We start from the raw sequence: 14,526 nt of genomic DNA on the forward strand, positions 1-14,526 counted from the left end.
TCCAAGAATTCTGAAAGAATTAAAATGTGAGATTGTGGCTCTCCTGGCAAAAATATGTAATCTTTCTTTAAAATCTGCCTCCGTTCCTGAGGACTGGAAGGTAGCTAACGTCACCCCCATCTTTAAAAAGGGTTCCAGAGGAGATCTGGGAAATTACAGGCCAGTCAGTCTGACTTCAATACCAGGAAAGTTAGTGGAGATTGCTATTAAAGAGAGAACCAGTAGGCACATTGATGAACGAAGATTACTGAGGAAGACTCAACATGGGTTCTGTAAGGGAAGATCTTGTCTCACTAACCTGTTAGAGTTCTTTGAGGGGGTGAACAAACATGTGGACAAAGGGGACCCAATAGATGCTATTTACTTTGACTTCCAGAAAGCTTTTGAGAAAATTCTTCATCAAAGGCTCTTAAGTAAGCTCAAGAATTTAGTAAAATGTTTGAAAGAATGTGTTGAGTGTATACAGGGCAAGGTTTCAGACTTCTGGGAAGGGGGCGTGTGAAGCAGGGAACAACAAAGCAAGTGGAATAGGAAGTCAACACAAACACCCATCCGTCCTCCTATCTGATGGGGATTTTCTGTTTGAAACTCAATTCTCTGTATCTCAAACAGTTCGATGGATCGCTGGATGAAATCATCTTTGAGAGGCATTTAACATGAAAGCAAAAATGTATTTATTACTACAAGGGGATTGGGTACTGGGAGGTAAAACAACAAAGCACTAAGTGCTACATCCTAACAGATTGAAGAACACATGCTTAATGGAGGATACTTCCCCCTTCTCCTTGACCTCTCTGCCTGAACAAAGGGAGTCTAACTGGCCAACTAACTGGCCAAACAAACGTACAAGCTTTCCCGCTTTATCTCTTGATTGACAGTAACCAGGATCCTCTTCCTAGGTCATGCAAACAATAGGGGATCAGGTACAGTATTAACCCTATGACGACTGGGACTTTAGAACATTGCAAAAGACATGCAGAACAGATACATAATTCCAACACTATGTCCAGGAGCACCTTAAAGACTAAAAATTGGTGGCAGGGCATGAACTTTTGCAAGTCTGTATAAATCGATGGTGCCGTCTCATTTGGAGTACTGTGTGCAGTTCTGGTCACCACACCTCAAACAGGATATTCTCTCTCTCGGCTTGGCTTCGCGAACGAAGATTTAAGAAGGGTGCAATAGTCCACGTCTGCTGCAGGCTCGCTGGTGCTGACAAGACCAATGCGGGACAGGCAGGTCCGGCCACAGTGGCTGCAGGGAAAAGTCTGATTTAGGGTTGGTGCTGTAGCAGTGCGATTCTTCCTCAATCTCCTTTTGTCCTCAAGACCAGCTATGCGTGCGTTCTCAAAGGAAGAGACAGCCTGGTGGATGGTGTGCCTCCATGCTTTGCGATCTGAGGCTAGGTCAGACCACTGGTGATGGTTGATGCGACAGGGATTTCTTCAAGGAGTCCTTGTACCTCTTCTTTGGTGCCCCTCTATTTCGATGGCCGGTGGAGAGTTCGCCATACAGGGCAATCTTGGGAAGGCGGTGGTTTTCTATCCTAGAAATATGCCCTGCCCAGTGCAGCTGCGTCTTCAGCAGCAGTGCCTCGATACTGGTAACCTCCGCCCGCTTGAGAACTTCAGTGTTGGTCACAAAGTCACTCCAGTGGATGTTGAGGATGGTGCGAAGGCAGCGCTGATGAAAGCGCTCGAGGAGTCGCAGGTGATGACGGTATAAAACCCACGATTCAGAGCCGTAGATGAGGGTTGTCATAACAACCGCTTTGTAAACATTGATCTTTGTGCCTTTTTTCAGATGCTTGTTGCTCCACACTCTTTTGTGCAGTCGGCCAAATGCACGGTTTGCCTTTGCCAGCCTGTTGTCAATCTCCTTGTCTATCTTGGCATCTGAGGAGATGATGCACCCCAGGTAGCTGAACTGCTGGACTGTCTTAAGAACTGATTCACCCACAGTGATGCAGGGAGGGTGATAATCTTCCTGGGGTGCAGGCTGGTGGAGAACTTCTGTCTTCTTCTGACTAACTTCTAGGCCGAATAGTTTGGCAGCCTCTGCAAAGCAGGACGTCATATGCTGCAGAGCTGATACCGAGTGGGAGACGAGTGCAGCATCATCAGCAAACAGTAGCTCTCGGATGAGTTTTTCCATTGTCTTGGAGTGGGCCTTTAGTCGCCTCAGGTTGAACAGGCTGCCATCGGTGCGATAGCGGATGTAGACACCATCGTCATCATCTAGATCTACTGCGGCTCTTTGAAGCATCATGCTAAAGAAGATCGTAAAGAGAGGTGGCGCGAGAACGCAGCCTTGCTTTACACCTGTGCCTATTGGGAAGGGCTCCGAGAGGTCGTTGCAGTGTCTGACTTGGTCTCGCTGGTCTTCGTGTAGCTGGATGATCATGCTGAGGAACCTTGGGGGACATCCTAAACGTTCCAAGATTTGCCACACGCCTTTCCTGCTAACGGTATCGAAAGCTTTGGTAAGGTCGACAAAAGTCACATACAGAGCCTTGTTCTGTTTCCTGCATTTCTCTTGCAGCTGCCTGAGAACAAATACCATGTCGGTGGTGCTCCTGTTAGCTCTGAAGCCGCACTGGCTCTCTGGGAGGAGTTCTTCTGCAATGGTGGGCACCAGTCTGTTCAGGAGTACTCTGGCAAGGATTTTGCCTGCGATGGAGAGTAGGGTTATCCCCCGGTAGTTGGAGCAGTCTGACTTTTCCCCTTTGTTCTTGTATCGGGTGATGATGATTGCATTGCGAAAGTCCTGTGGTAATTTGCCTTGTTCCCAGCAGGTGACAAGTACTTTGTGAAGTGAGCTATGTAGTACTGTGCCCCCATGCTTCCAGATCTCTGGTGGAATTCCATCAACTCCTGCTGCCTTGCCACTTTTCAGTTGCTTGATGGCTTTAACAGTCTCTTCTAGGGTGGGGATCTCATCCAACTCTGTTTTCACTGGTTGAAGTGGGGTGAGGTAGATTGCTGAATCTTGAACTACGCGGTTGGCACTGAAGAGAACCTGAAAATACTCCGACCACCGGTTCAGTATGGATGCCTTGTCTGTGAGGAGCACTTGGCCGTCTGCACTACGCAAGGGACTCTGAGCCTGATATGATGGACCATATACTGCCTTCAGGGCTTCGTAGAACCCTCTTAAATCACCAGTGTCTGCACACAGCTGGGTTCTCTCTGCAAGCTTGGTCCACCAATCGTTCTGAATGTCTCGAAGCTTGCGCTGGAGGTTGCTACATGCAGCGCGAAAGGTTGCTTTTTTCCCAGGACAGGAGGGCTGAGCAAGATGTGCTTGGTAGGCAGATCTCTTTTTCGCCAGTAAATCTTGGATCTCTTGATTGTTCTCATCAAACCAGTCCTTGTTCTTCCTTGTGGAGAACCCGAGGACTTCTTCAGAGATCTTCAGGATGGTAGTTTTTAGGTGTTCCCAGAGTGCTTCTGGAGAAGGGTCATTACCCTTTTCCCTCCCCCCCAATCATAATTATAAACACTGGTAACATAAGGTAACAATTTTTATTTCTACATCCTTAATCATTTTTCACCACCATCCCCTATATTTCTTTCTAATTACCCTCCCCCCGTTACTTGGCTCCCGCTGATTATAATAATTCAAAATAATAATATTTAAAGGTACTCTATTCTAATCAAGAACCAATATTTATACTCTATCTTCTTCTAAAACTTAATCTTAATCATTATCAAAAATTGCTAATATTTAAAGATACACTTAACTCCTAAACCAAAAATTAATATTCTTCTTAGAATGATTGTCCAATGTCCTTTTACTTTCCACTCTTTTTCTGCATATCTTCTAAATTTTTTCCACTCCATCTTAAAAACCTCCAAATCACAGTCTCTTAAAGTTCTTGTTAATGTGTCCATTTCACTCCATGTCATAACTTTAACTCTCCAATCCTGTTTTTCTGGTATTTTTTCTTGCTTCCACAACTGCGCATATAATGTCCTAGCAGCTGAGAGCATATACAATATTATAGTTCTATCTTCTTTTGGAAACTTTTCCATTTGTAATAATAATAATAACAACAACAACAATAATAATAATAATAATATTTAATTTGTATCCCAGGTGCCATCAGGAATAGAAGAACATAAGAGAAGCCCTGTTGAATCAGGCCAATGGCCCATCCAACACTCTGTGTCACATAAGAACATAAGAGAGGCCATGTCGGATCAGGCCAATGGCCCATCCAGTCCAACACTCTGTGTCACGTAAGAACATAAGAGAGGTCCTGTTGGATCCGGCCAGTGGCCCCTCCAGTCCAACACTCTGTGTCACAAAAGAACATAAGAGAAGCTCTGTTGGATCAGGCCAATGGCCCATCCAGTCCAACACTCTGTGTCACATAAGAGAGGCCATGTTGGATCAGGCCACTGGCCCCTCCAGTCCAACACTCTGTGTCACATAAGAACATAAGAGAAGCCCTGTTGGATCAGGCCAATGGCCCATCCAGTCCAACACTCTGTGTCACACAAAGATGGAAAAAAACAGGCGCCATCTGGAGGTCCATCAGTGGGACCAGGACACTAGAAGCCCTCCCACTGTGCCCCCAAGCACCAAGAATACAGAGCATCACTTGCCCCAGACAGAGAGTTCCATCTATACTCTGTGGCTATCAGGGCTCCCAGTGTCCTGGCCCCACTGATGGTGCCTGGGTTTTTTACATGAGCATCATTGTCAGATAACAGAGAAAGTTTCAAACTCTCAGACCCAGGTAACCAGGAGGGTAAGAGGCTAGTTCCCCTAAAGGAAGGCCTCCAGCAGTATTAAAGAGCCTGCCAGCCAATCAAGGCTGAATGATTAAGTATCATTTGCAGGTGTGGGATGCTTAGGGAGAACACCCCAAAGCCCCAGCTGGAATACTTCACAGAGGGTTAGAACAGCACTGCTTTGGTAGCTGGAGCTGAAGCAACTTACAATTTGTGTTGCAGATCAAACTTGGTCATGGATATATGCTTTGTGTGTGTAAGTCTGCCATACAAGAAATGGATAAATGGCCCTTCAGCCTCAATTCAACTTCATAGAGTCCCCCCCGCCCCTATTCTGGAGAGCCAGTTTGGTGTAGTGGTGAAGTGTGCGGACTCCTATCTGGGAGAACCGGGTTTGATCCGGTTGATCCGAAGTGGGAGCACATACAGCCAGGGCTGCGCGGACTGCACTGGCTGCCAGTTACATACCGGGTTCGCTACAAAGTGCTGGTCATTACCTTTAAAGCCCTATATGGTCGAGGACCTGCCTACCTGAGGGACCGTCTCTCCCCATACGAGCCCCAGAGAGCACGGAGGTCAGCAGGGAAGAACAAGCTGACTATCCCTGGGCCAAAAGAGGCGAAACTGCAGAACACTCGCGCACGGGCCTTCTCCATTGCAGCTCCACACCTATGGAACCAGCTCCCAGAAGAGGTGTGGGCCCTGCGGAGCCCTGACCAATTCCGCAGGGCCTGCAAGACCATCCTCTTTAGGATGTCCTTTGCGGACTGCTGATTGAAGAACTGCTGAACTGATGGATTCGCCTGTCTTCCGCCTAAGTGATCTTCGCCATTGTGTCAACTGACAGAATAGCACCAGAAATACCACTGTTATTGTTAAATGTAAATTAGAATGGTTTTTAAGACTAATGCTGATTTTAAAGTTTTGTATAACTATTGTATGGATATGTTGTTAGCCGCCCTGAGCCTGCCTGGGCGGGGAGGGCGGGATATAAATAAAATTTTATTAGTATTATTATTATATTATTATCCCCCACTCCTCCACTTGCACCTGCTGGAATGGCCTTGGGTCAGCCATAGCTCTGGCAGAGGTTGTTCTTGAAAAGGCAGCTTCTGTCAGAGCTCTCTCAGCCTCCACCGACCTTACAGGGTGTCTGTTGTGGGGAAAGATATAGGAGATTGTAAGAACTTTCCTTGAAAGAGAAGTTGCTGTGAGAGCCCTCTCAGCCCCACCCACCTCACAGGGTGTCTGTTGTGGGGGAGGAAGGGAAAGGAGATTGTGAGCCGCTCTGAGACTCTTCGGAGTGGAGGGCGGGATATAAATCCAATATCTTCCATTCTATACTACCCACTCCTTCCCCAGAAGAAGCAAGTCTGTTCTTATAAACGGTGGTGGCTACAAGCATAGACAGCTCCACTTGAAGCTACTTTATACTGAATCAGACCATCCATCCATTAATTTGCCTCTACTCAAATTGGTAGTTGCTTTCTAGGGTCTCAGGCAGAGGTCTTTGTCATCACCTACTGCAGGGATGGGGAACCTTTTTTCTACCAAGGGCCATATGGATATTTATAACATAATTCACGGGCCATTAAAAATTATCTACTTAAAAAACAGTGTTCTGCTGAGGTAGAATGATTCAGGCCAGCAAAATTAATGAGAATGATTGTTTCTTTTATTAATTAATCTTCTCCTTCCACAAGAGACACCCTGTGAGTTAGGTGGGGCTGAGAGGACTCTCACAGCAGCTGCCCTTTCATGGACAACCTCTGCCAGAGCTATGGCTAACCCAAGGCAATTCCAGCAGTTGCAAATGGAGGATAGGGAATCAAAGCCCGTTATCCCAGATAAGAGTCCGTGCACTTAACTACTACACTAAACTGGCTATCAAAGTTACATTTGATATCACTCTTGCTCTTATTTTCATAGCTGCAGGGGCAAACAAAGAGACTCTATAACATACATGAGCATCATTGTCAGATAACAGAGACAGGAAGTTTCAAACTCTCAGACCCAGGTAACCAGGAGGGGAAGAGGCTAATCCCCCTAAAGGAAGGCCTCCAGCAGCATTAAAGAGCCTGCCAGCCCATCAAGACCAAAAGATAAAGTATCATTTGCAGGTGTAGGATGCTTAGGGAGAACACACTGAAGCCCCAGCTGGAATACTTCACAGGTGGTTAGAAGAACACTCCTTTGGCAGTTGGAGCCGAAGCAACTTACGATTTGTGTAGCTGGTCAAACATCTGAGAGGGAACAAATTTCAATAACAAATGATACTTCTGTTCACCCCAGCCCCCACAATTACATGGGAAAAAATTACAATTTACAATAATAATTTAGCAATTTACAATAATTTCATAGCAGTATTCATCAACTTATTAAAACTAATTTCAAAGGACCAGATAGCTATGTATAAGGAGTATAAGTCTGATGTACCTGATACACATAATAATCTCTTAAACAACCTATGAACATTCCTTAGTTCAGCTTTGTTTTCTCAGATTAATAAACAATCTAGGGTTGCCAACTGCCTGGAAGAAAAGAGTCAGGTGTCCTCCTAAGATCATATGGGGTAGTGGGATGTATTTGAAGGCTTGAAACACGGCTAAAGCTTCTTCCATATTTAGAGCATTTCTAAATATTTCTTCCTGGTTACAGTAACATTTCTGTGCAGATTCAACCTTTCTACAATAGTTTATATAGTGCCAGTTCTTTATACGGATTGTGGCTCTTTTTTAGTTATAAAATAAGATAAAAGCTGCTTTAACAGGCTAAGCAATTACATGGTTTCTATTCTTTGGTGCCGCTGAAGAGTGTCACTCCGACTAAATCTCTTTCCACGCTCTAAGCATTGGAAAGGTCTCTCCATTGGGTGGATTTTCTGATGATTAGGAAGAATGTCACTCCCACTGAATTTATTTCCGCACTCTGAGCATTCAAAGGGACTCTCTGAGGGCTTTGAAGATGGCCACTCTGACTGAATCTCTTTCCACACTTTGATCATTCAAAAGGTCTCTCCACAGTGTGGGTTTTCTGATGGCGTTGAAGATTCTGTCTATCACTGAACCTCTATCCACACTCTGAGCATTCAGAAGGTCTCTCCCCTGTGTGGGTTCTCTGATGACTCTGAAGATGGCCACTCTGACTGAATCTCTTTCCACAATCTGAGCATTCAAAAGATTTCTCCCCTGTGTGGGTTCTCTGATGACTGTGAAGATTGCCACTCTGACTGAACGTCTTTCCACACTCTGAGCATTCAAAAGGTTTCTCCCCTATGTGGGTTCTCTGATGCCTGTGAAGATGGCTACTGACAGTGAATCTCTTTCCACACTCGGAGCATTCAAAAGGTTTCTCCCCTGTGTGGGTTCTCTGATGCTTTTGAAGACTGCCACTGTCAATGAAACTCTTTTCACACTCTGAGCATTCAAAAGGCCTCTCCCCTATGTGGGTTCTCTGATGACTTTGAAGATTGCTACTGACAGTGAATCTCTTTCCACACTCTGAGCATTCAAAAGGTCTCTCCCCGGTGTGGGTTCTCTGATGACTTTGAAGAGCGCTACTGACAGTGAATCTCTTTCCACACTCTGAGCATTCAAAAGGCCTCTCCCCTGTGTGGGTTCTCTGATGACTTTGAAGACTGCTACTCTGTCTGAATCTCTTTCCACACGAGCATTCAAAAGGTCTCTCCCCGGTGTGGGTTCTCTGATGACTTTGAAGAGCGCTACTGACAGTGAATCTCTTTCCACACTCTGAGCATTCAAAAGGTCTCTCCCCTGTGTGGGTTCTCTGATGACTTTGAAGACTGCTACTCTGTCTGAATCTCTTTCCACACGAGCATTCAAAAGGTCTCTCCCCGGTGTGGGTTCTCTGATGACTTTGAAGAGCGCTACTGACAGTGAATCTCTTTCCACACTCTGAGCATTCAAAAGGTCTCTCCCCGGTGTGGGTTCTCTGATGACTTTGAAGAGCGCTACTGACAGTGAATCTCTTTCCACACTCTGAGCATTCAAAAGGCCTCTCCCCTGTGTGGGTTCTCTGATGACTTTGAAGACTGCTACTCTGTCTGAATCTCTTTCCACACGAACATTCAAAAGGTTTCTCCCCTGTGTGAGTTCTCTGATGGTATTGAAGATTGCCACTCTGACTGAACCTCTTTCCACACTCTGAGCATTCAAAAGGCCTCTCCCCTGTGTGGGTTCTCTGATGACTTTTAAGATGCTGTTTCCCACTGAACCTCTTTCCACATTCTGAGCATTCAAAAGGTCTCTCCCCGGTGTGGGTTCTCTGATGTTGTTGAAGAGCGCTACTGACAGTGAATCTCTTTCCACACTCTGAGCATTCAAAAGGCCTCTCCCCTGTGTGGGTTCTCTGATGACTCTGAAGATGGTCACTCCGACTGAATCTCTTTCCACACTCTGAGCATTCAAAAGGTCTCTCCCCTGTGTGGGTTCTCTGATGCTTGTGAAGATTCCCTGTCTCACTGAATCTCCTTACACTCTCTGTGCATTCAAATGGTTTCTCCCCTCTTCGTTGTCTTTGGTGCAGAGGGAGCTGTGATCTGGTTTTGAAGTGGTTTACACACTGAACGGATGTACTTGCCGTCATTATCCTCTGCTTTGGAAAACGTGCATTATGATCTGACAACTGCTGATCCAGTTCCTCACCCTCCTCATTGCTCTGATCATTCTGGGCTGGAATAAGAAGAGAGATCCCATTAACACCTGGAGGGCAGGTAGGTTCTAAAAGCATCGATGTGACTGCAGGAGCAAAGGACTGAGGGCCCTTCGGCCTCCTTCGGCTTGCCTGATCTTAACCTCTCTCCCACCCTCCCCAGATATCTAGTCTTTCAGGATACCTCATCCCTACGAGAGCCACACCTGAGCTCTTGCTCAGAGGAAGCTCCTGACCCTACAAGTCCCAGTCCCCAGAAGGCCTCCTGTCCCTGCAGTGGGCTGTCTGATTGTACCAACCAAATGTTGCTCCGAACTCAATCCAAAATCCCCCATGGCTATTCCTTGCCTCTTCCAGAGCCAGTTTGGTGTAGTGGTGAAGTGTGCGGACTCTTATCTGGGAGAACGGGGTTTGATTCCCCACTCTTCCACTTGCAGCTGCTGGCATGGCCTTGGATCAGCCATTGCGTTCGCAGAGCTGTCCTTGAAAAGGCAGCTTCTGGAGAGAGCTCTCTCAGCCCCACCCACCTCACAGGGTATCTGTTGTGGTGCAGGGGGGAAGGTAAAGGAGATTGTGACCGCTCTGAGACTCTTGAGATTCAGAGTATAGGGCGAGATATAGATCCAATATCTTATTCTTCTTGACACTCCCAGAAGGACTCCTCCCCCCACAGTGGGTTGTATGATTGTACCAACCTGCACTGGAGACACTGTACTGATCGCCTGTAGTGTTCTCAGCCTGGTTCAAAGTGCTGTTTTTGACCTTTAAAGCCCTATATGGCTTGGGTCCTGTCTACTTTCTGGACTACCTTTCCCCACACGAGCCCTAGAGAGCACTACGATGAAGCTCGTTAAATCTTTTAAAGATCCCCGGGCTAAAGGATGCCCGTTTGACCACTACAAGGGCAAGAGCCTTTTCCGTGGCTGCGCCCGCCCTCTGGAAGGCCCTCCCTGAGGAGACCAGGGCCCTGCGGGATTTATCACAATTCCGCAGGGCCTGGAAGACATATCTGTTCTGGCAGGTTTTTAATAACTAAACGGAGGCCCTTTTAACATCTATGGGGGTGTGTACTATCTACCCCACAAGAGCATCAGAAATTAATTCAAAACAGACAGAGCGCGCCATCTGAACTGTATTTGTTTTAATATTTTAATGTTTTAATAATGTTTTATTGTTATAATGTGAATCTTTCACCGAATTGTGACCGTTGTTAGCCGCCCTGAGCCCGTTTGGAGAGGGCGGGATACAAGTGCAAGAAATAAAAATAAAACAAATAACTCAATGTTGCTCCAAAGTCAATCCAAACTCCCCCATGGCTATGCCTTGCCTCTTTCTTGGCCTAACTGAAGGATACTTACTGTCAGACAGCTCCTTTGGGGAGGAAATTTGCTCTTGAGATACTGTTGAGAAACTCCCCAGCTTTTCTTTGGATGCAAGGCAATTGTCTTTCTCCACCAAAGTCTCTCTTATACTTCTGGCTTCATTTGAAGAGAGAGAGAAAGAAAAAGTAATCATTCTTCCATCGGGAAGGAAATAAATTCAAGAGTAAAAATTCTTCTGGAATCATGGTCAGGATCTTAGCCCGCAATCCCAGCCAGTGTAAGAGGGACAGATCTGTGAGGCAAAGCAGCCTAGTTCCCCTCAAAGGTTAATGTGAGTATTAAATGGTCTGTCTGACTTGCAGGTGTTGCTGATTTAAACCCCCCCCCCCAGCTTATCTTTCTCAAGGCTGTCTTTGGTGAATCCTGAGAAGCTGTATCCGGTTGTGTAACCAGGAGTTAGGGGGGACTGGGTGGGTGCTGACAGCTTCTGGAAGATTCCATCAGGGAGGACCCTCGATTGGGTCATTCGGACCACCTGACACTACAGAGGTAGAAGTATATTAACAGGGGGACCCAGGCTTGGGTTCTTGACAGGATCTTTTCCAGGTCACAGTCAAAGGGGATGTTTGTAATCCCATCCAGATGGGAGGGGGTGTTGTAAATCTAAGCAGCAGAGAAATGAGGATCTGGCCCCTTCCAGATTCTTTCTCAGGGCCTCTTTCATCTCCACCTTTGCCTCCGGCCGGGACACCTTCTCAGCAACACCAACAAAATGGGATCACACTTCACATTACACGCAACAAGAGAAACAAACACTGTGGTGTACTGGCTAACAATGTTTAGTAAACCCTTTTTAGAAAGTGGCCCCATGACACAGAGTGGTAAAGCAGCAGTACTGCAGTCTGAACTCTCTACTCATGACCTGAGTTCCATTCCGGCGGAAGCTGGATTCAGGTAGCCGGCCCAAGGTTGACTCAGCCTTCTATCCTTCCGAGGTTGGTAAAATGAGCACCCAGCTCGCTGGAGGGAAAGTGTAAAAGACTGGGGAAGGCAACGGCAAACCACCCCGTAAAAAGTCTGCCGTGAAAACATTGTGAAAGCAACGTCACCCTAGAGTTGGAAACAACTGGTGCTTGCACAGGGGACCTTTCCTTTCTTTTTAGAAAAACCATAATTTTTTTTGTACATTACAAAAACACAAGAAAGGTCCATTCTCACATTACAATATTACAAGAAAGGTCCAATGTGCACCCAGAAACTTACCATTCAATCCCTTTGGAGCTTGCTTTCTGCCATCAAAAGGAATGGCTTGCTCCTAATAAAAATATTGTAGAGAGCAATTTGCCAGCAAGCTCCAGAGGGCTTTTGTATCCGATTAAAGAAGTGGTTCAGGACTGGTTTAAGCTCCAATAAATACATATATATATATATATATACACACACACACACTTAAGTGGGACTGAGTGGTAAGTTTTTACCAACAATTAACAATATCTTAAAATTTAAAAATTATCAATTTCCATTCAGCTTTGTGGTGTGTCCTGTTGTTATCGCCCTGGTTTATCCCAAGATGAGAGAACTTGAAAAAAACAGATGTTGCAGAAGAGCATTTCCATTCAATTGTTACAAGAGGCTGACAACCCTGAAAGAAATAAGGACTACTCTTGAGGAAGAAGTTCATTGACAAAATGAGCCTATATCTCATCTAAATCTGAGAGGCTCACTGGACCTCTCTCCAGGCCCATAGCCAGAAAATTTCTGGTGGAGGGGCTCCAGAGGGAAAAAAAATTGGTGGCGGGCTGCGGAGCAGCAGTGAGGAATTCAGGTGGGGGCCACAAGAGCGGTGATGAGAGTGGGGGCCACCAGAAAAGCAGCGGGGAGTTTGTGCGGGGGCTGCAAGAGCAGCGGAGGGGAGATCGGGTGGGGCAGCCAGACAAGGAGTGCAGAGATCGGGTGAGCGCCGCAAGAACAGCAGCAATGAGATCAGGGGCTGCAAGAGCGACGGGGAAAGGAGGGGCCATACATGTTGAGGTGGGGTTCGGTGGAGGGGCCGTGCCCCCCTGGGACCTCCCTTAGGTACGGGCCTGCCTCTCTTGTAATACTGTAATCTGAGAATGGACCTTTCTTGTGCTGTTGTAATGTATGAAAACATTAAGAGAAACAGACCCTCTGATGTACTGGCTAACAATGTTCAGTAAAACCTTTTTAGAAAAACCATATAATTTTTTGTACATTACAACAGCACAAGAAAGGTCCATTCTCACATTACAATATTACAAGAAAGGTCCAATGTGCACCCAGAAACTTACTGCTCAATCCTTCTGGAGCTTGCAAAAGGAACAGCTTGCTCCTAATAAAAATATTGTAGAGAGCAATTTGCCAGCAAGCTCCAGAAGGCTTTTGCATCTGGTTAAAGAAGTGGTTCAGGACTGGTTTAAGCTCCTAATAAATATATATATACATTTAAGTGGGACTGAGTGGTACGTTTTTACCAACAATTAACAATATCTTAAAATTGAAAAATTATGTATTTCCATTCAGCTTTGTGGTGTGTCCTGTTGTTATCGCCCTGGTTTACCCCAGGATGAGAGAACTTGAGAAAAACAGATGTTGCAGAAGAGCATTTCCATTCAATTGTTACAAGAGGCTGACAACCCTGAAAGAAATAAGGACTACTCTTGGTGAAGGATTTCATTGACAAAATGAGCCTATATCTCATCTAAATCTGAGAGGCTCACTGGACCTCTCTCCAGGCCCGTAGCCAGAAAATTTCTGGTGGAGGGGCCCCAGAAGAAAAAAAAATTGGTGGCGGGGCTGCGGAGCAACAGTGCGGAATTTGGGCGGGGGCCGCAAGAGTGGTGATGAGAGTGGGGGCCACCAGAAAGAGTTCAGGTGGGGGCCACAAGAGCAGCGGTGGGGAGATCAGGCGGGGGCAGCCAGACAAGCAGTGTGGAGATCGGGCGAGGGCCGCAAGAGCAGCGGCGCAGAGATCAGGGGCCACAAGAGCGGCGGGGAAAGGAGGGGCCATACATGTTGAAGGGGGGTTGGGTGGAGGGGCCGTGCCCCCCTGGGACCTCCCTTAGGTACGGGCCTGCCTCTCTTGTAATACTGTAATCTGAGAATGGACCTTTCTTGTGCTGTTGTAATGTACAAAAAGATTATATGGTTTCTCCAAAAAGGTTTTACCAAACATTGTTATCCGGGACACCTTCTCAGGCTTCGGTGACGGCCACAACACTGGTCTCAGTCGCCCCTCACCAAAGCTGGAAAGGCCTCAACATGATGTATTGCTGTTCAACAGTTTGATTCCTGCATCATCCCAGGGGCACCTACTCACACCCTTGGCCTCTGTGAAAGCTCCTTACCCAGAGAGATGACGCTTCCATAGTTCTCCCGCATGACTTCCCTGTAGAGAGTCCTCTGGCCCGGATCCAGCAGGGCCCACTCTCCTGGGGTGAAGGAGACAGACACCTCCTCAAAGGAAACGGGGCACTGAAAGAAAAAGCAGATTCCCGTCAGAGATCACAGAATCCTAGAGTGGGAAGGGACCTCCAGAGTCCTCTAGTCCAACCCCCTGCACAATGCAGGAAACTCACAACCCCCTCCCCCTAAATTCACTGGATCTTCATTGCTGTCAGATGGCCATCTAGCCATCTGCCTTATTTTCTTTCATTTTAATGGTTTTAACTTTAATTTTAACTGTTTTATTGTTTGATTTAATTATTTTATTATGTTGTAATCCGCCCTGAATCCGACTTGGGAAAGGGCAGACTAGAAATCCGCAAAATAGCTAA

At 46.4% G+C, this 14,526-nt stretch overlaps 1 protein-coding gene across 1 annotated transcript; it reads right to left on the bottom strand.

Moving 5' to 3' along the window:
- Positions 1-6,906: 6,906 nt before the first annotated feature.
- On the bottom strand, positions 6,907-14,212 carry LOC132590565 (zinc finger protein OZF-like; the record flags this gene model as incomplete). The annotated part of the gene is made up of 3 exons (XM_060263506.1): positions 6,907-6,982; positions 7,858-9,262; positions 14,098-14,212. Coding segments are annotated over 3 exons (1,596 nt in total), but the record flags the coding sequence as incomplete, so codon positions are not given.
- Between the last annotated feature and the right edge of the window lie 314 nt (positions 14,213-14,526).

Source organism: Heteronotia binoei, chromosome 2, assembly GCF_032191835.1.
Source record: "Heteronotia binoei isolate CCM8104 ecotype False Entrance Well chromosome 2, APGP_CSIRO_Hbin_v1, whole genome shotgun sequence".
NCBI classification, from domain to species: Eukaryota; Metazoa; Chordata; class Lepidosauria; order Squamata; family Gekkonidae; genus Heteronotia; species Heteronotia binoei.